General features: G+C 34.7%; 1 protein-coding gene across 1 annotated transcript; it reads left to right on the top strand.

Moving 5' to 3' along the window:
* Positions 1-327: 327 nt before the first annotated feature.
* cep78 (centrosomal protein 78) lies at positions 328-22,114 on the top strand. The gene is made up of 15 exons (XM_088912233.1): positions 328-661; positions 919-1,088; positions 1,178-1,250; positions 1,393-1,496; positions 2,945-3,119; positions 4,349-4,462; positions 5,273-5,337; positions 7,420-7,528; positions 8,709-8,832; positions 12,146-12,200; positions 13,882-14,010; positions 14,881-14,958; positions 16,386-16,552; positions 19,620-19,770; positions 20,988-22,114. Exons 1-15 carry the CDS (start codon positions 409-411, stop codon positions 21,375-21,377), a joined length of 2,157 nt encoding a protein of 718 aa, XP_088768359.1. The 5' UTR covers positions 328-408; the 3' UTR covers positions 21,378-22,114.

The following is a 22,114-nucleotide window of genomic DNA, read 5'->3' as shown; positions in this document are numbered from 1 at the left end:
CATAAAAACGAAAGGTAATAGGAGTAAAGTACAAAGAAACAGATTTAAGACACACTGATAACGTTTACTGAAACGGCATGTTTGCATTTGACGCAGCAATATGATATAATATTTCTGAAATATAATAGCATTGGTAATATTCAGTATAAGTTCTCACTGCACACATCAGTCACATTAATTTCAGAGCTTGAAATACCAGGTACTTGCTGTTGGACTGAGATCCTGATTTGTTTAAAAACATGAAACAGACTAAACTACAATATAGTAGACGTGTTATTGTTTGTGTCATAATTCCCTACTAACCTTCCCAGAAAAGGAGTACGGATTCTACGTACATCAGCAATGATTTGAAATTGTTCACAGGAAACATTAGTGGAATCATTTTTGTTTTGTTTTTTCAGGTCCACAATGATAGATACTGTCCAAATCCGGCGCCGAGGAGCTGTAGACTTTGAGTCATATTATGAGTATGCCTGTGCTCTGCAGGACTTGGTTCCACTGCCAGCTGTCAGGGCAAACCTATGCCAGGGTGTGCTCGATATCAACGGAGATCGCATCAAGCTGGCTGACTGGACTCCCATTTTAAATGCTCTTGCTATCAACAAACATTTACATCATGTTGCAGTTAGAAGCTATTATCAACCAGGTCTTAGTGAAGGAGGTTTGTAGTGTTTGTGTGAATATTACTCTTGATCATGGCCACTTTATTCAGATAGTTAAAACAGTGGATGGGACATTAATAAAAATGTAAATCATTGAGGATTAAAATCCAGATTCTAACTCTTTGTAATAAGGACCGCATGACTAACGTTTCCTAAAATTTCTACCCAAAGCTTACTTTAAATGGCCTTTAAAATGCAGTAGTTGGTATATAGGAACCTTTCAGTAGTACACTAAATGCACTTATGTTTTTATCAGAAAGATATAGATCAACCTACAGGAAAAGAATCCCAGCTTTCCGTTCCAAGGATATGACATTTCGATTGTGCAAATCGGTGCGAGATTGCCTGAGTGTTTCGCAAGCCCTTAAATCCCTGGAGCTGCAAGGGCTTCCATTGCGAGAAAGAGATTTAGTTGTTCTCACGAAGGTAAAGTAAAAGTTAGATTATGTCATTTCAGAAATGATGGGTGAAAGTGACGTGAGCTTGATTGCTTCTTTTGTGCTTATTGTCTCTAGGGTTTAGCAAAAACTGTGTCTTTGGAGAACCTTTCGTTGGCATACTGCCCTATAGCGGATGAAGGGCTGGAAGGTAAATAAAGCCATTATGGATTACGCAGTTTTGTTTTTGTGTTTTTTGTGTCACATTTTAATAGTAGATATATCTCTGGAGAATGAACTGTTTTGTTTATTCCTCTTGTGTCCTCATTTGAATTTACACCTGTTTTGTAAAGTAATCTGCCAGAGTGTGAAGAACTCCTCTACAATCAAGACAGTTAATTTTACAGGCTGTAACCTGACATGGCGAGGAGCAGAACACATGGCGAATATTATCAAGGTAATTTGCAAATGCCGAAAAATACACTTGTTTTCTTCCTAACATAACGGGAAGAGAATGTTCTGCGTAAAGTCGTGTTCCTATCAAGGAAATACAAAAGAATTTGACAGCTTCTCTGGCAATGCAGATATTGTGGTGAAATATTTTAGTTTTGTTACCTGATTATTTGTAACATGGAAAAATGTCAGTCTCTGAATTTGCTGTTGAGAGACATTTGAGTGAAAATGTGGTAATAATTACAAAAATGGCATTGTTGCACTTACCTGCATACCAGAACGTCAAGCATAAGAAACACTTTTGAAAAAAGGGTGTTTAAAAGTATCTAAAAGTACATTTCCTGAAAGCAAAATACGTCATTCGGGTATTGTGAGCAAACTGCATATGCAAGATTATATTTTGTTTTCATTTTTAAAACGAGTATCTTAGCTTTTGTAAAGGCAGAAACACTTTAGATCACTTTTGAATCTTTAAATTAAAATGGAATGAGTGATTGATGTGCTGAGGTTAATATGATGTTTTTGAGTAAATAGGCACAATTTGTTAATTAGCACAGTAATGCTGTACTCATTAATGGTTCTTAATATTTGAATAGTGAAGAGGAGGAGAGTATTTGAGAAATACCTGCAATACCTGCAACATTCATTTATATGATGTATGCTCTGTATAATACAGATTAAGAATAATTTACTGTAATTAAAAACATAATAATTGGCCATATTTTTATTGAAGTCTAAAAATAGTTGAAATAATTAAATCTAATTCAGATAAAAATTAAATTTGTCATTGCAGATAATCATGTATAAAGATCTCATTTTAAATTAACATATTATACATTTCACATTTAAATAAGAAAATTTACATAAAATAAAAAAAAGAAAACATGTAAGTAGGTAATTTTAAAATTTGAGTGTCTAGCAAAAAACCCACACTAGTACTGTAGTTGTGTGTGTGAATAATAGTAATTTAGAAAAACAATTTCAGGATAAATTATCTTTCTTCACCCCTGATAAAGGCTCAACGTCTCAAACATTGTGGTTTTCCTCATAATTTACAATAGAAATAAACATTACTCGTTCCTATGAAAATAATACATGCAGCTCCCCAACTGAACCTCATTAAGATTGTTTTTGCCACATTAGTAGCAGCACTGATAATAGGTTAAACAAAACCCACAGAGAATAAATGTTTCATAGTACATTATGAAAGTAGAATGTTGATATCTGCGATCGATTAAGTGTGAAATTCTTATCTTTGACAGCACTAACTAAAGCGACAACAAGGAAAACGTAACGCTTGAAGGGGCTTGTGTGGTACATGTTGTTTTTTTCCTGTAACTCCTTTATTGTCAGTACTTATTGGTTGAGCTGTTCGTTTTTTTGGAAATACTGTTGGTGAAATGCACATTTACATTCTTTAGAAAAAATAAATTCTCTCGTACATCTCCGAAGCACCAGGCAACCAGACGGCACAGTGAGGCTTGGGCTGAGAGCCTCCGGTACAGGAGACCTGACCTAGATTGTATGACTGGCCTTCGAAGAATCAGCCTGTGCTGCAACACTCTGATTGGGGATCGGGGGTCTGCGGCGTTTGCAGATGCTCTAGGAGAAGATCTGTGGCTTAAAGGTAAAAATACCGTCGTAATAAACGAGCAAAACCTTTACATATCTTAATATGGCTTATCTTAATGCCAACATTTTATCAGTTTTCTCTCAAAGATGTAGCGTAACTTTTGGGGAGAGGTGCTTTAAAAATTTTAAATTATGTCAAATAAACCAAATGTTTACATCAGTATTTCTAAATATAAAAATATATTTATTGTGGTCTTCTATAGAAACTATATTTCTCCCTAGAAAAGTTGGTGTTAGTAAATAAGCTTTGTACTGTGTTTACATACATGTTTTCCAGTTATAAATCATTACTGAGGTGGCACCTGGGGCCGCCCCACTAAATGTGAATGGTGTTCTGTGAGTAGTGTCTTGGGTAAAAGACAGTTGCTCGAAAATCCAAAATAGGAGACATAAAAAAACGTACTCTGGAAATGAATGTCTGAGAACTACAGTTGGTTTTGTAAATTTTCACATGGTTATTGAATGCATAAAGGTCAGACCTAGAAAAAAAGAGACAACATTTCAGTATAAGATGTAATTGATAGCATATCATCAAATTGAATTAATTAACAGCCAAACTGGGAGATCAGCCATGCTGTTGTCTGCCTTAGAACATGTCGAATGGCCCTAGCACTTTGTGCAGTGACCTCACAACTTTAACTGTGAGGGCAGAATTTCCCACCTGGCGTTACCTATGAAAAAGGTCATAGTGATGAGTGCCGTCAATGCAAAAAGGGAAACAGCTCGTAGATTGTTCAATTTAAAGTAGTATTTACCCAAATTGGAAGCTGCTTGTTGCCCTTCAATGTGAATTGAAGTATTGTATTAGATGTCATATTTAAAACTTTTACATGTAGTATGTATTTGTAAGATGTATTCAAGTAACCAACACTATCAGACTTAACTGCAATAGCTATAAAATACATTTAAATACCTTTGTATGGTTTGCTGATGATATATCTTATTATTTGTCAAAATTAATCTGTTTTTGTATTTAACCTTGTGTTTGAAGTCTACACCCATGAAGTGTCCATAGTCCGTCTCTTAATAGTAGGGGATGTTGTGTATAAACAGCCCTCTTTCAACTCAAATAAGACACCTTGAGGTTTTTTGATTGAAATGTAATTTAAAATATTGGAATCCACTCATGAATTCAACAGGGTCGTCAGAAATTATAACTGTACAGATGTTGTCAAAGAGAAAGTGCAGTGGATGGTTTCTCTAGCATGCAGTGTTACTTTACAGCTCTAGACCTTCAGAAATGTGGGATATCCAATGCTGGGGCCCAAGCACTGCTGGATATGCTTCATTCCAACTCAACCTTAGTTGTTCTTGATCTTCGGAAAAATCCTCTTGTAGGTGAGTGTTTCCTTTTAGTTTATTTGCTATTATTACAGCACAGTATATAAAATGTCTTGCAAAAGTATTCAATCCTTACTAATAATTTAATCTTTTATGGAGTTAAAAGTAATGTATACTTTTTTATATCGTAACAATCAAATTCAAAGGTCAGCAAGACCTGTGAAGAAGCTATAAAAGTGACAATGTCTACCATCTGCCTCTCTCTTCCACTTCATGAATTTTTCCCCATCTTTGTGGTTGATTCGTTATAGCTCTATGTGAGCTGTGGCTTGAAATTCAATCTCTGAGAAAACTTACACAGACCAGAACATTTACTCGGAAGTATCATGATTGCAAGTTCAATTGCCAACAAAATATAAAAACTTTGCACTGTAGTTAATAGTTTTACGGTGTGCTATATATGCTTATTCTCAGTTGAATCAATTAAAAAAATAACTGCTTGAATGTTTTTTAAGCTGAGACCCAGTTGACTTGAGTTTTAAGTGAGAAACTACAATTAGTGAAGAAGAAAAACTGTAAATGGTAATAATAAAAGATTAAAGTAACTATGAATTTTCCTGAGGATTTTCTCAAGCACTGTAAGTTCCATTAATTCCTTTCATTGAAATGAGGCCTGTTGTTACAAATATGAAAAGCGGCTGTTCCTTTATGGAAGGAATAGTAAAAAGAATTTGATTAAACTCAGATTTTGTTTAAAAATATTACTAAGTTTAACATACAGTTGTTTTTATGTATGACCTTTTTTAATGCGGTAATTTCAGAACACCCTGGTAATGGCCATTATTGATGAATGTTTTCTTTCATCAGATAATGCTCTAGTGAAGTTGATTATTGAGAGAGTACTTGTGAATGCTAATGGAACCAGTCCTGAGGTAGGTGAGGTTCTCTTTAGATTAAGTTTATCATCAAAGAAATTCGATTTTTTTTCTTGAAAAATTGAAGTTTTGTTTTTATATTCTGATACCAAATTGTTTAGGAAGAAGATGTAAACAATATAAAATGAATGCCTTTTTTTGTAGGGACAGTCTGGATTACTTGTTTAAAGTTTAGATTAAAAATCCTGTTACATTTTTCTTTCACATTCTAGAAATTATTTAGCAATTTACCATTTGTTAAATGTGTCTTTGTATCATGTCATGTTGGACAGACTAATTTTGATTTAATTGGCAAAAACTACCATAAGCAGCATAACTCTCCTTATGTTTACCTTTATGATGAAGACAATATATTTCATCATCTACTCTAACTATTGATTGGGAAAATAAAGCCATGGATGAGAAATCTGTGGACAAGATTTTGTGGTAGGATGAAATATGAAATTGAGGAAAAAAATGTGAAGCATCACTCATATGGAGCCTTTGTCAGTTTAATTTTTATTAAAGTTGGAGACCTAAGTACCACTCACTCTGATTCATAGCTGTGCCCTCTCTTCACTCATTGCTGACCTGTGTTTGATGCAGGTAGTTTTCCGTCCATAGCTTTGGAAAAGTGTTCAAAAAGGTTGAACTTGTTTTTCTCCACTAGAGGGGAGCATTTGGAAAGTAGTGTCTGAGTCCCTCAGACCAGGTTAGAATTCAATTTGCAATTCCATGTACAAAATGAGTGTTGCCACAGCTTATTAGCTAAATTGCCACCCTATTGTTATTTCTGAACAGATAATGTGGTAAGTTTGCATACAAATCTTCAAACAAATATATTCTCTATAGGAACAAGTAAAAACAGAAGAAAAGAAATACAACATTTTGGCTGTGGACCCTTCTTCGGCTGACCTTTACTTGTTCCTTTGCAGCCTACGTATGCCGACACAGCTGCCTAATTGAACATATTCTATATATGTAATATATATTAGTACAAAAAACAAAACAAAAAATCCTTTTAAATCCATAATACAGGATAAAATGTTACTGATTTATATGCTGTTAAACAAAGCGACTTGCATTTGTACCTATTAATACAGCTGGTTTTTATTGAAACAATGAGAGCGATCCACAGTTTCTTGCTAAGCTATACAACAGCGGTGTCCCAACACAGGACTCATGATTGCTGCCTAACATGCTTTGGCCACATCACTTTATATACAATAGATATCTGTCATCTGTGTATAGAGAGTGCAAGTTTCAAAATTACATGCCACTTAAGTACTGGATCAGCATTTACTTATTTTATAAAGGAAGGACAAGAAAATATTACAGTGATTCCACAGGAGTAAATTGGATAGAAGAAAAACTACGACAAAGTACTTGTTTAAACATATAGAAAAATATACGCAACAATTAGAATGTTAATACATGGGTTCTTCAAGTTTTTAATCTGCAGACATATACAATAGTTTATCAATATAAGATGGATGCAGAAATGACAATTGAATCCCCTGTTTATCAAACCTCCATTCAGCATGAACTTCTAAGTTTTTTTCTGTAATTCTATGCTTTAGCCATTATGTGTCTGTCAGTTTATAACATATTGACTTCTATTCATATTCTGGCATTCTGTGCCTTAACTTATTTGAGTCCTCCTGTGTGTACATTGTTAAGGTATTCCTGTTTGAAAACAGCTTCAAGTATGCCATGATTGTTAGGTTTGGAGCCTTCTTAAAGTTGTTTCAAATCTGTTTCAATGCCATTAAATCGCTCACATTAACAAAAGAAAAAAATGCAGGTCATAAATTTCCTTTCCTCTTCCTTTATTGTTGTCTTGCATCTTATGATTAAAGGGGCTCCAGGAAGCAGTTATTGTCAAAAATGTACTTAAAAGTGAAAATGTGATGTTTATACTAAAGGATTGTAAAATCCTATTTACTTTCATCTAATGCTAATGAAAATGGATAGATCACCAGTCTTTTTAAAAAATTCTTTACAATTGCTAAATCTATATTTGTGATTATTATAATGATGATGGAATGCGTGCCATGAATCTTGTTTTATTAACATTGAATGTATTTTTTTGTGTTGTAGTACAAGTGGATACAACCTCCCTCGTCTAAGGAATCACTGAGACAGAAACCACAAAAAAGAACCATAATGCTTGGAAATGGAGTGAAAGGAAAGGCAACTATCAGAATAGGTACATTAATGATCCTTAGGAATATCATGTATTAATTTGGTGTTTTCTCTTCTGGGTTCAATAAGTGAAATTCAGTGTACTGTGACCTATTAGAGTGACAGGTACTCTAGTAGATAAAGAACAGATATTTAATATTAATTGAATCTCTTGACTCAGTCATTGTGAACCAAGACATGGGACATTGTGAATTGAAGCAAAATGATTTTTAAAAAGTTTATTTCCTTTATGGTTAGATTTTTTTATCCTTCTTCTTTGTTTCCTCCATTAGTTTTTTGTTTAGTTTAATCATTTGAAAATGAAATCTTAACAGTATTGTCACGTGGTAAATCATGTAGTCATTCATGTTATTCTTGCATTATTTTCCACCTTTGCATCAGTTATTTGGAGACGATGTGGTAAGAAAAATATTAATATTAGAGTGGTCGTTGTAATTTAATCTACTAGTTATCTAGCTTTTTCATCCTCCTGATGACTTGATTTAAGCAGTGTCATTAACTTATAACATTATTGAGGCCCTTAATATGTCTGTTCGTAAAATTTTTATATTGCTTCCTGGAGGTTTAATGTAGTCGTCTTTGCCAGTCCTTTCTTGATCAGTGGATTTTTACTAGATCTTATAAATTGTTTTTGTAGTCTTTTTCATTTTATGTAAATTAACAAGATAATCAGCAAAGAATCTTGCTCGGAGTGCAGGTTGAGCACAATGACAGAAATCACAGGTTTGAACCTGGGCCATGTCACAGGCTGACTAGGATTCCTTAGCTGTTGGTATACAGTTGGCTGGGTACAAGCCTCGGTAAGGCTTGGATTAGTCGACCACAACTCTTTCAGTCACAGATCGACCCCTTAGACTTCCTTGAAGTCTGCAGGCTTGCACTGACCTCAGTAAAGAATGTGCCTCTCCTCTGCGTATTTGTAATTCTCCTGTAGCTCACTGTAAAACTTGCAGTATGTCAAAAGATGAATGACTCATTGGGTGAGTGGATTGGTGGAACCTGTCTGATCTTTCTTTTGTAGCTGGCCATTTAAACTTCAACTTGCATACGTATATAATAAAAAAGATGTGATTCCAGTCTTAAACCTAAAGATAAATGATGAGCGTTTGATACACTTGAAGACGATACAAAATATAGAAACACAATATAAAAACTTTTACCATACCTCAACTGGTATATTTTAGGATCCCGGAGACCACCGTCAAATGGGAGAACTACTTGTGTTACTGCTTATGTCCCACAGCCTTTACCTCCAGGGGCGATTGGCTATACACCTTGGCGAACTGCAGCACGTGCCTGTAGACAGAGGTAAGAGATTTTATAGAGAATTGAAACTGTAATTAACACTGTTGCTATCATTAACCATGTCATACAGATTTTTCTTTTCATTTGAAGTTGAAGGCTTTAATGTTTTTTGGGGTCCTACCCCAGTACTCTTCGGCTCAGTGGCCAGGAATCCTCGTAGGTTTAAGTGCATGACAAAAAGTTATCTACGTCACAAAAATCACTGGAGTAGTCACATTCTTTGAATCCTACTGTCTAGATCATTGTAAAAAAGGGAATTTCTTCTGCAGTCATTCTTGTATGTTGCAATCATGGTCTTCCTGCAAGACCCACTTTCAGTTCAGCTTCAGGTCACAGATGGATGGCCTATTATTCTCCTCCTAAATTGTCTGATCTAATTCAGAATTCATGGTTATGTGAGTGATGGCAAGCAAAGCAGCCATAAATCATCACACTCCCACTACCTTGCTTGACATTTGGGATGAGGTTCTTGAGTGTTTGGTCATTTCCCATTGAGGCCAAAAAGTTCTACCTATTGCTCATCGGTCCAGAAATCTTTTTTTCCCGAAGCCCTTTTGATCATCTCTATGTTCTTTGGCGAGCAGCGTTTGTTTTCCTTGCTGTACTTTCATGGACACTGTTCTAATGTAGTCGTTTTTTGATAGTTGAGTCATGAACATTCATATTAGCCCAGATGTGAGTGACCTGAAGTTCCTTGGATGTTACTCTGGGACTCCATGTAACTTACCTGATGATTATTCGTTTTCTTCATGGAGAGATTTTGGTAGGGCAACTTGTCCTGGGTAGAGTGACTGTGGTCTTCAAATTTCCCCATTAGTAGACTGTCTGACAGTGGATTGGGGGAACCCCAGATCTTTAGAAATGGTGGTTCAATCCTTTACAGATCATCAATAACATTTTCCGAGGTCCTCAGATTTCCTTAGATCGTGGCATGTCTTGTTTACGCACACTTGTGCGGTAAAGACCAAGCTCACAACATTTCTGATTTTTATATTAGGTGGGAACTTCCAAATGTAGTCCCTAAGAGCTACCTAATTATTATGTCATTTTCTATGTCAATGTTATGTCATCTGTCATGAGAGGATAACACGCAAGTAAGCATTTAATTGTATTCAGGTATGACAGCTAATTCTAATTATTCCCTTAGTTGAGCTATTGAAACTAGCTTTTTCTGCTGTACCTTTTAATTACTCATTGTTTGTCTAATGCATACATTGTTTTGTTTCAAGAGACATGGATACATGGTTACTATACACCCTATAATGACTGGTTTTGGTTAAAGAAGGTAATTATGATGAGTAGAAGGTAAAGAAGGTAAAATGATGGAAGTTACCAGATTTATCTCTGGGGTTCACAACTTTTTTCTCAGTGCTGTAGTACATACTGTAGATAATATACTGCAGAATGCTGAGCAGCCAAACTTTATTATCATCATTATTTCAAGTTATGGAAGAAAAAGTGACTTTCATCATATTCATCATGACCATGGAGCAACTCATTATTATCTTTTTTTTATATTCACAAGTACATCAATCAACATTTATCTTCTGGTAATTAATAAAATACTAATTTATGGCTCACAATTTTACAAATAGCTGTTTTATTCCCTTTAAACAGGGCAGTCTGTTTGTTTCAATGTTTCTCGGTGATATTGCCCCCTTGTTTGATGCCAACACGTGTCACTTAAACAGCTTTAATAGAAGCTTACAATCCATTGCTGTTTCAGGTGTGAAGTTTAATTTCACACTTTTTCACACAATAACAATGATAAATTGTCATTAACCATCTGAAAATATCACATATGTAAAATAAAGTAACAGTATTAGCACATATTTAGCTTGTCATTTTCATTATTAGGCATTGTGTAGAGAAAATGTGTGAAATAGGCGAAGATGTAATTTAATTAAAATTGTCATAACAGCCTGCTGATTCAGAACCTGAAACTGAAAAAAAGTCTTATTGAAAAGGCATTTGTTTTTATCTCGTAATTAACACATTTTAATAGATTTGTTTCTGTCCCACTGTGGCAGACATTTTAAACGAAGATTTGGGGTTTTGAAAAAAGTAAATTACCACAGTTAATTTGAACTCTGTTAATTGGCAACTTCTCTGATGGTCATAGCAGACTGTCTTGAGTAAACAACTGCTTAACTCTCAGGAGATGTATAACTGCCTTATCTTGAAGTCTTATCACACTGAATTAGACATCAATATTAATCTTAGCAAATGTATAATAGTTTATATGCTACTTTATTTCAGTTTAAGGAACTTTCTTAAAGTTTATCCTGTCCCAGGGATGACCAGCCTAAACTATTTTCTAAGACACATAAGCACATAAACTCCACTGTGCCAGTGACAGTTAAAGATAAATGAATAATAAAAGCTGTTATTTGGTTTTGTGGAGTTCTAGTTGCAGTGAGTTTGAAAATAAAAATATGCAAGACAAAATGTCCTGACTGATGTCATAAGAATAAACTAGGAATGCAGTAATAAGGCCAAATAAACAATGCTAGGAATACTCTGGCATACAATGTTAACTAGCAGTGACCTACTATATAATATAGCATTCATCATAGCATTTCTCTTCTCAACTGTCCTTAGCTCTTAGCTTCCATGCACTAACCAGCAGTGCTTTCATGTTCGCAACCCAAAAAACTTATTGGTCTATACCAAACTCATGGGTACAACTTCCAGAAAAAATCCCCGTGAATAGATTTGAATTCATAAATTTAAGGAACAAGTAAAGGTTTATTCCATGCTGAAAAGAAAAGAGACACAACTTTTCGCCTGTGGAGCCTTCTTCTGGTGCCTCCACACTCTTTCCTTTGGAAAAGAAAAAGGCTCCACAGCCGAAAAGGTGTGTTTCTTTTCTTTCAGCATGGAATAAACTTTTGACATGGATTATTTCTAATGACATCCATACGTGTATTTTATTTTCTTAGGATTCTGGACAGCCTTGGCTATGTAGCAAGAAAAACATTTATGGAACATTACATTAGTAAATGCCTATGCACATCTCCCTTAAAGTACAGCACAACAAAATAAGACAGAATAAGACCAATGAATTTAAGTGTGGTACTGTTGCCTAGGTATTTCTTAGGAATTTCTCATCAGTCCCGAGACCTGTTGATGGTTTTCATGTAACCACACAATTTTGAAATCACTTACATTGCACTTAAAATCAGTTTGTTTTAAGCATTATGAAGATTTATTCACATGAGATCTGTACTCGTGTTTTTCATAAAATATTTTGTCGTGTGGACGTCTGACAGTCTCGTAAAACAGTCCTAAGTATAAAGCGTTTTCAATTTTTCAGGGGTTTCCCTCGGGGTTTGCATCAAGAAAATGTGCTCATAGACCATCTAACTCAGGTAAGCTTTGCTGTACTCTTGATGTAGAAAGCTTCCACATTAGGCATGAACTACACAAGTAACTAATTTAGAAGTGAATATAGTGCAATGAGATTGCACACTTCCACATGTTGCATTTACATAATTAATATGTATAAATATTAGCCTTTCATTTTTGTTGTGTAATGTAGAAGCAAACACCTTTGACAGGCCTTAACATCTATATTTTCTTCCCTGAGCTGCTTCAATCATTTTTTAATTTATTTCTGATATATGCAAATTTAGCTATTCACAAAGGTTCTCTGCATTGAAACATCGCAAATATTGAGACCCTAGTGCATATTAAGTTTGTACAGTAACAGGCCAGAAGGAGACAAATAGAAAAATAGCATTTATATCAGTGCAGGCAAGCTATAACACGGACACAGAAGGATTGTTTGTTGTCCTGTACTGTCACCCCACAAACAAAACATCATGTACCACATTGCAAACTCATAACTAGGATAATTTAAAATGTTGCCTAGACTCCTGGGGAAGAATTTAGCTAAACTCTTGTTTGTGAAGTACTGTACGTCACATTTCAAGTACACCAGGCAAGCCCTAGGTGGCAGTAGTCGGGACCAAGGCAAGGAGTGCTATTTTGAGCTCCACATTTTCCAAGTTGAAAGAGAAAACGCATCATAAAATAGATTTGACACTTATTCATATGAGGACACTGTCAATTGTTGCATGAAGTTGACATAAAATGTAATTAAAAAGATTTTGCTTCCATAAAGCTTTTGGTAACCACAGAGAATACTGTATGTCTAAAAAGTGGAATAACATTCATGTCATGTGACCATAGATAGGCATCTGAACCTGCAGCTGCAATGTGCCATTTAAAAACAGTTTATTTTTAAAATATTTTATTTAATGTTAAGGTTGACAGTTTTTTTTTAAAGAAATATATAACAGATTTATGTTACAAGTCTTTGCTTTAATTTTCATTTGTTTTTTTCAAACAGTGGCTAACTTTGTGGTTTTATGTATTTTATTTAATATTTTATACAATATAAAAAAGCTATTATGTAAATAAATTAATTGTATTGATTTATTTAAGTGTGTGATTGAAGAGCAGTGAGGCAGAGCCAACTGAGCTGTCTGTCACCTGTTCACCCTGTACGGCCCTGGACACACAGCACATCTTATCACAAACACTCTGTCAAGTTGTCTGATTGCGACTGATAAAGTGACAACTAATTTAATAAACTGACAACTGATTTGTCCTGTATTAAGAAGTTATCTATCATGAGATACATTCAACCAAAACATAATTACTCGATTAAATCTGTGTTCATCCAGAACATTTTACTTTGGAACTGAATTATTTTTTATATTTTCTGGTTAAATAGCCTGCTGTGTTAAGTTGACTATTCATTTAGTTTTTTTTTTGCTTTTCATGCTTCTTTTGCAGAACTGCTGGTTATTTTATGGATGAGTTTGGGAGTGTGTTCTCCTTGGTCTGTCACACTTTTGTGTACAATGTTATGATAATAGGGTCTTTAGTCTAACCAGCTGTCTGAATAAAGACAGACCACAGCTCTTTGCTCTGTGGTCATTGACTTTGGTATTTTATAATTGTCATATACTCAAAAATGTAATAAAAGCTAAATCAAGCAAGTTCTAAGTTCTTTACTGACATTTTCCTGATCTGTGCTTTCAGGGTGGAAGTCCTATAAAGGTCACGGTAGAAAGTGAGTCTGAATCTGAAGAGCCTAGCTGTTCTACACTCAGTCAGCAAGTGCCCAGCACTCCAGAGAAAATCACAGTCCGGCAATACAAGCGATTACAGGTATAAAGTTTTTCTCCAAGAGAACCATGGCAAAGTGTTTTGTAAGGGTTGAAAACATTTACTGTGTGTAAACAGATCAGTTCCTTTCAGGAAAAAAAACTAAAAAGAAATATAAGTACTGTAACTGTAAAATCTAGTCATCTAGGTCTTGATTTTCAGCAGATGTTTGTTTATTGTTAAAAGTATATTTTGTGATTTTGAACTGTAACCATGAAGAGACCATAAATTAGTCTTTAAAAAAGCTTTCCATAAATTCAATAGTAACTTAATTACTTTTAAGGCAAGCTGTAAGTATGTTTGTGAAATACTTCTGAATATTAAGTCCGTTTCTAAGAATTAACCAGAATTGATTTTTTTTTCCTGAAAATCTTTTGCCTCTGGCCTTCAAACATAAGAAAACAGGTTGAGAACATACTGTCAAAGTAGTACTGCAGGGTTATCAACTGAATTTCTGCAACATTTCATGAATACAAAATGTACCAGGATTAAGCTTCAGGTATTTAGTATTGTAGTTTTAATTTGATCATGTTTCTAATATTCGCAGGAATAGAAGTATAGTAAAAAATCCTTCAATATTTATTCATGGATGATTTTTAATTTGACCATTTCTTTCACTTAGTATTTACTGATGCACTACATATCAAGTATTAAAAAGTAAATAAAAGTTAGGTGACAATCTGTCACTGCAATCCTTTTTCTTTTGCATTTCTGTAAAACAATTTCTGGATCCATGTGGAATCAGATGGCATGTATCTTAGCTACTGTACATACACAATTAAGTTATTAATTTTACTTCTTTAATTCATCAACCAAATGACGAAATGAAAAATGTATCCCTGAAATAACCCATTGTTTCTATTTTATGTGAAGGTGGATTTGGAAGAGTGCTTGCTCAGGCTAAAGGAGGAAAAGAGGGCAAGAGCCAAGCTAGATGCTCGGTTGGTTGAGGTACCTGTACGAATCTGTATGCTCTCTAATTCTGCACAAAGTAATGCTTAATGGTAGATGGCAATGCAGTCCTTAGTGTCAGCAATACAATTTTTTGCTCCTTTTTCAAAATGTTTTAGGAATTCAATTGAAGTCATATACTGTATATGTAATTTATAATATAATAGATAATATACATTAGGGTTTGTGCAGTGGCTAGCATTGCTGCCTTGTAGCAGAATAATGTCAGCTGTGGTTATGTAGTTTTTTTTGCATAGCGTAGTTTCAGGGTAAAAGAACAAGCAGCATCTTAAAAGATGCATACATGCCTTCATTTACAAAAAAACAAAACACAAAGATTATTTACAGCAGTCATGAGTACCTTGGCCCAGCCTCATACAAAACCAAGACTCGGGAACTCTGCTTATTTCAATGATAAACATCCCAATAGTGTCATAAAGACGAGGAGAACTAAGCTGTTCACATAAAACAAAAGGCCTTATCCAGCTGGAATCACTCTCTGTATGCCAAATAATATAACAAAGTGAGGTTTCTTTTGCCATTTGAATTCCACAATTTTCCACAAATAGAAGAACATATGCTTTTTCTAAATTTAAACTGCATCCCTTTAGATTTCAGTTACTTTGTAAGTTTCTGTCTTTGAAGGAGAAGGTTCGAAGTGCTTGATATCTAGACTGTATATGATAGAAACTGTACACATGGTGCAGCTTTTTAGAAGAAAGTGAGATAATTGATTCTCAGACATCTGATGTACAGACCTGGCTATTCACCTATTCTATTAACTTGCAATCTGAGTATGTTAAACACAGGACTCCACATATTCATATGTTCCACTGAAAGGTTGAAGTTCAGTGTATGCAGCCTACTATATCATCACTTTGCAGCTCTCTTTATTGTTTAGTGTTGAAATAAGTGGTGGTCTGAATGCTCATTGGTTATACAGTGGTCCATGTACTTTAGGTAGCCTTAGTATCACTGTGATGGGTATCATTATAATCTCAATCTCTGTATAGTCTCCTAGCCAGTACTATTCTGGTGGTTGGCATTTCCCATCAGCTAACGATACATCCCAAACTCTGAACTTAATGGGCTGAACTGCTTTTCTCGTTAGATCTCGTTACAGATCTCTTGCTATGCAACAAAAATTAAAATGGACCATTTTTTGTTGATTGCGGAGAACAAATTAATGGCACTAGAACAGATTTTAAACCGAAGGGTAATTGATAACTTTCAGGTGATCAGCTTGATCCTGACTGTTGTTATCTGTATATTATGCAGAATCTTTATTTTTTTTTTGTTTTCATTAAATTATTTATTATTGAAAATTCAATTAAATGTTTTTATTTGTATACGTATGTTTTCATTTAACTGAGCATTTTGAAGTACTCTGGAAGGATGTTTCATTCTTCTTGTTTTGTATCTTGCAGCTAGAAGTTGAAAACACGCGATTAAGAAATATGAACCTTTCTCTGTCTGAGGCCCTCCACAGTCAATCAATAACATCTAGTGTACTTGAAGATGAAGCTGTGTTAGAGAGCATTGAAACATCCTTTCAAAAATTTCATGCTTTTTTGGATCTTCTAAAAGATGCGGGGTAAGAATTTTGTATGTAAAGCATTTTATCATCTTTATAATGATACTCACCAATACAACAGGATCACATCAAAGTTTTGGCAAGCAAAGTATGATTGAAATTCAAGGTGCCAGTTGGTGAACAATATTTCTTATGCTTATAGTTACATGTTACATCTATTCCTGCCTTGAAACATGCTACGTATTCATCAATTCAATGATGTTTCTTCTGATTTAAATGTGATAGGGTCTTCTATCTGTCTGGTGTTAATATTATGTATTCTATTAAGAAATGTACTGTGTGTAACTACTGTACTGTATATTTTTCTCTGGTTTTAACAACTGGTAAAATGTAGAAATGTGGCATCATGAGAGAAAAATAGGAACTTCCTTTTAATCTAGTTTGGTACCATTAATAATAATTGAAATACATGTATATATTATTTACTTAATAAAGTGGATGTACCTTAATTTATTACATAAGAAAGGAGTATGTACATTGCAAAATTATATATAAAACGTCCCCCACACAGATAGAGATATTATGTTTTCAGGCATTTTGAAATGTACAGTACACTCTGAAGCTCTGAGGTGCTCTCTGAGTACTCCAACAACAGTCTTCTTGGAGTCCACCCTGTTGCTTTGGAGGGGTGTGCTTTCAGTGGCATCATATTTCAGCTGCCAAATAGCATCCTCCTTTTAACGTTTTTAAAGAGCATGATTTCTGGGTTGTATCCTTGGCTTCTATGTCACAACTTTAGCCTTTTCAGTCTTTGAATTTCAGTTATCACCAGTAGTTGTATTTCACTGCCTAAATAATATTTCTTTTTCTTGTGAATACTTGGGGACATGTTTGCATGAGCTACCTTGTTTAAAATAGTATATTACTATTTTGTGTTTCATTATAAATTTAAGTTCAAACATTTTTCCAGCATTATTCCAGAAATATATTTTACATTCAATGTATTTTGATGGGGTTAGCCATTAACTGCATAAAAGGGTGTTTCAGAGTGTAAACTGTTTTTCTTTCTCTCATGACCTAGATTCACAGTTATTTAGAGCATGTTGAAAGACGGACATGTTTTGCATATTAAGGCCAGGACAGCTTAATCCTTTGTTTTCTGAAGTGACTACCGGCAATCAGCCAAAACATTTAATCTTTGACACCCTAAATAGTCGTTCTGGACAGTCTTTATTGCTTGTCATAGTGAGTGCTCATTAGAATTTCTTCTCTAAGTGCATGGATTAGTGCTCAGACTGCTAAGTTTTTCTCACATCACTGAACAGTGCCAGGAAGAGCATTTGCAATTAATGGGAAAAGTAATTTCAAAATGAAATTGGCAGATAAATTTCAAAATAATTTATAGAATAACATAAATATGAAAAGGCTTGTCTAGAGCAAAACTCCTACATTTATATGTCACTTGATACGTACTAGGGGATGGCAGCCAGATGATATATGTAGTTCCATAGAATGGTTTGCTTTTCCTTTTACTATTGTGGCTTAATAATCTTATATACTTTATATAAATTACTTAAACCTTGATTAAAACCACTTATTGTTCAGTTGCTTGCTAATCTACTGAACAGTCTATACAGCATGAATATTGTTTTCTAAATTTAAAACTTTACAATATGACGGGATTATTTTTTGAAATACCTAATTATAAATTAGGTACTTAATATTATGTTGAACACATTCAACATTCACCTTTTATATTTCTTGAAATTTAGATTATTAATAATTATTAATTGGTAGGATACATGTAGCATTTTAAAGAGCAGATTGGAAGGGCCATAAATTGATTAACCCTTGTCTATTGCTGTGATATAGAAATCTTAAAGTAAATTGCAGCAATTTCTTACTAATAGTCCTCATCTTGGTCTTTTTAATAATGTGTACAAAAAGCCTTGGTGTAGTGTGCTGGTGCTTTTACATGGATTCAAAGTGTATTTTAATGGATCTTTTAGTACACGATTCACCTGGCTATAAAAACACACCAAGCTGTGTCTCCTGAGAACGGCTTTACAGCATGTCATATAAGATACTACTGTATGCTGTCTGCAGTTTACAGGTATCTTGCTGGTAAGAGGATTTTGTTTTCCCATCTGCATAACATTGCTCAGTTGAGACCTTTGCTTTGCCTTTCTGTTGCTGAAATATTGACATCTTAATGTCATCCTGTATGATTGCTGTATAGCCTTTTTTGGTTTTTTATTCAGTCCAAAATAGACTTGACTGAGTCTAGAATTCTAGGACTTGTGTGATCTAAAAGTACTCAGCACGCCCAAAAACGGTGAAATTTAGGTTTGAATTCTAGGGTTGCCCTGCTCCTGTATAAGGCACTGGCTGAGTGGGCTTCATATAATTTAAGGATTTATTGCATGGGAATGGTCCAAATCCGAATCGGGAGATATTACTTTTCCTGGACAAGCCATTCATCTCTTGGCTTGCTGTTTCTTGGCCTTGTTTGGGCATCTTCCACTCTGCCTAACTGTATGTCATGCCTCAAAGTGAAGAGACTCAGCATAGATGGCTAGGGGTAGTTAACACCAGGTTTTCTTTTAAACCTCATCATAGTTGTCATTTTAGGCTATCCAAAGGCCCATGTATCTTAATCAACAGACTTCCCATTGGTGGTTAGTTGCAGAGGACAATTAGTTGCAGAAACAACATTCCTACCCTGCCCTGGGGCTCTGCAAACTGCATAGCTCTTCAGATACGGTAGACTTGAGTTAGCCCTCTGTGTGCCCTCAATGTTTACTGGTCTGTATTGAATTTACTAATTGGTACTGAGTGGTGGGTGGTTATTTTATTATTAATTATTACACAATCCATATTGGTATAATTAATATAACCCCAACATGTAATAATAATTTAGCTTTACTCTTGGTTTCACTTGGTGAGTTTACTTTGCATTTAGTTTTTTTACTTTCTTTTTACTTTGTTGTGTATTATATTATATTGTGAGCTTCTTAAAGAACATGTTGTAATATTTGTATTGTCCAGTGAACTACTATGAGCCAATAAGTACAATTATTTAAAATTATATATAATATCAATTCTTAAATATATATATTTTTTGTAGTCTAGGACAGCTTGCTTCTATGGCAGGAATTGACCAGTCTGATTTTGGACCACTGGGAGTCCCTCAGCTTTCTTCTACTGTTGGTACATGTAAAAAAGGAGGCAGTGAGGAGACTGAACACAAGAGAGATGAAATGCCTTCAGGAATACAGGTAGGTGAAGCTTATAATTAAATCAGTAAAACTGAGTGTGGAGTGGTATGGTTGTTTGACATAATAATACAGAATCTTTCATAATTTAAGGTTTACCTTTGGTTCCAAAAGTTTACCTAAACTGTAAAATTTGAGAAAATAGAATGGTGATATTTATTGAAATATGAAGAATATCGAAGAAGAGATTGTTGACAGTTATCACTGATTTTGTGAAATACATTTATACTGTATATATTTTTCTGTTGAAATACTTAAAAAAAAATAATGATGTAATTATGCTTTGGAGTGCATCATCTAAAGAGTAGGCATCTATTCATGAGACTGTCACGTGTCAACCCTTAAACATTTTTTAAACTGTCAGATGCCATGCACATGAACTGTTTCAAAGTGGAATCATAAGATACTTTCTGACATCTGATGATATCAATTAAGTGGTAGTACCTAAAGAGCACTATGTTTGATGATGCACAAATTGTTACAAGAAATTGATTTGCTTTGATTCATTTTCAGTCTGTGAAATCATGGAGAATTTAGTGAATCTTGTTTTAATTAATATAGTGTTCAAGGATTAGCATGTAAAACATTTGTAAGTAAAATTTTAAGCCAGTAAACTGATGGAATACATTGCTAGTCTATAGTTCTAGTTCTGTATATTTTCCTGGTTAATGAGCATGCAAATATTGTGAGCTCTGCAAAAATGACCATTGAGTCTTGAAGGACTACTATACTGTATGCTAATATAATGAGATTTTGTCCAATTAAAATTAATTAAGGTGTCTGGAAAACAAGATCGCTGTTAACAAAGGCTGCTGAGTCTGTCTTCTTGGCCAGTCAGTCACATGGCCTTCAAGTGCAATTATTGAGTCACTAATTTACCATATGTACTGTATAATTTTTTTAACCAGCGTTTTTAAGATTAATGTTTTGAGGAAAAGGTTTGATACATTATGAAAAGCTGCCTTTGTCATCTTATGTATAGTAGTCACTGGCTTTTTTGTGTGGTGGTTCTTCATTTAAATTTTAAAATTAAATGCCCATCATGCTACTATGTTATTATGTGTGTCGTAATACATTGCAATTAAGGAAATGCTATTCTGTAAGATAGCAAGGCCTTTTTTAAGCTTTGTGGGGTTTTCGTAGATCGGGACTAGAAATACAGACTGTGTCTTATCAGGGTAATGTCATGTGGTCCAGTTCATGGTGTGTTTTCAACACAGACAGAGCTCCAGAAACCACAGTTCTTTCAAGAAAGTCGAGCTGAGGAAGCACACTTCAAACATCCAAGTGAAAGTGGGAGGAGTAGCAGGCAATCCCTGAGGAATGGGGCAAAGGATAGAGAAGAACCCGGAAAACAACAGAGCACTGCTGATCATCCATCTGCCCTGAGCTCATCGGCCTTAGGAGATGGTATTCACAAGCAGAGACGGAGAATATCCAGCGCGAGTACCAGTGGCCGAAGCCAATCGCTAAAGAGCGGCTCTCAAACCAATGGCGAAGGTCCTGTTGGTGTACTGGGAGGGAATAGGAGTGATTCTGGATCAGCTGATCATCATGAAGACCAGCTTTCCAAATCTGGCTCAGAGCTCCATTGCCTTGGAAATGTGTGAAATTAGTCTAAAGAGGGTTTCTGATAAAACATAAAAAAAACAATTGTCAGTAAAGGAACCTTCTATAGAATACTGAAGGCATCTGTATTTATATATTCATAAATCATCTAAAATTACATCCAGCAGGCAATTTGTAAAAACAACCGGAAGTGTAATTAAAAACATGCAAGTCAGCAAAAAAAACTTTCAGACAGCTAAACTGGCAATAATGCTAAGATACAGCTTATTATTGAATTCTAATTTTTCAGAAAATATTCTTAAATGAGAAGAATGGGGTGGTTTTGGGTAGGGCTGGGTAAGTTCCCTTCCCAGATTCATGTGGAAAACAGGTACTGTAGTTTTATTTGCCAAGTTCTGAAATGCATAATGCAGGCAATGCTGGCTGAACAAAACCGTGATAAACTGAATAATGCATTCTTTGGTATGGAAACAAACTTTGCCAACCTTTCATATTTAGAATAACTTGTTCAACCGGCCACACAGGGAGAGTAAAATAAAAAATGCATGAAGGAATGTTTGTTAAATGTGCCACTTTTACATTTATACAGAGAGGCATTGAAAACAGCAAATGCTATTGGTTCAAATATGAATTTGTGGCATTTTGTAATGCCTCAGTATATAAAGAGAAGATGCATATCCTTTTAAAATCTTGCTGTGATAGGTTTTCTTTCTTTTGTGTTTGATGTCAACCTGCTATGTTGCAGAAGTATCATTTTAAAAATAAATATTATTTTTCT

The sequence above is a fragment of the Atractosteus spatula genome, chromosome 3 (genome assembly GCF_055471065.1).
Source record: "Atractosteus spatula isolate fAtrSpa1 chromosome 3, fAtrSpa1.hap1, whole genome shotgun sequence".
NCBI lineage: Eukaryota > Metazoa > Chordata > Actinopteri > Semionotiformes > Lepisosteidae > Atractosteus > Atractosteus spatula.
This window is presented reverse-complemented; position numbering and strand designations above follow the sequence as displayed.

Bases quoted from the DNA above. Each gene is read 5' to 3' on its own strand.
- cep78 (XM_088912233.1), top strand. From the start codon at position 409: ATGATAGATACTGTCCAAATCCGGCGCCGAGGAGCTGTAGACTTTGAG. The intron at 1,089-1,177 runs GTAAAGTAAAAG...TATTGTCTCTAG, and splicing joins ATTTAGTTGTTCTCACGAAG to GGTTTAGCAAAAACTGTGTC. The intron at 14,011-14,880 runs GTATAAAGTTTT...TTTTATGTGAAG, and splicing joins GGCAATACAAGCGATTACAG to GTGGATTTGGAAGAGTGCTT.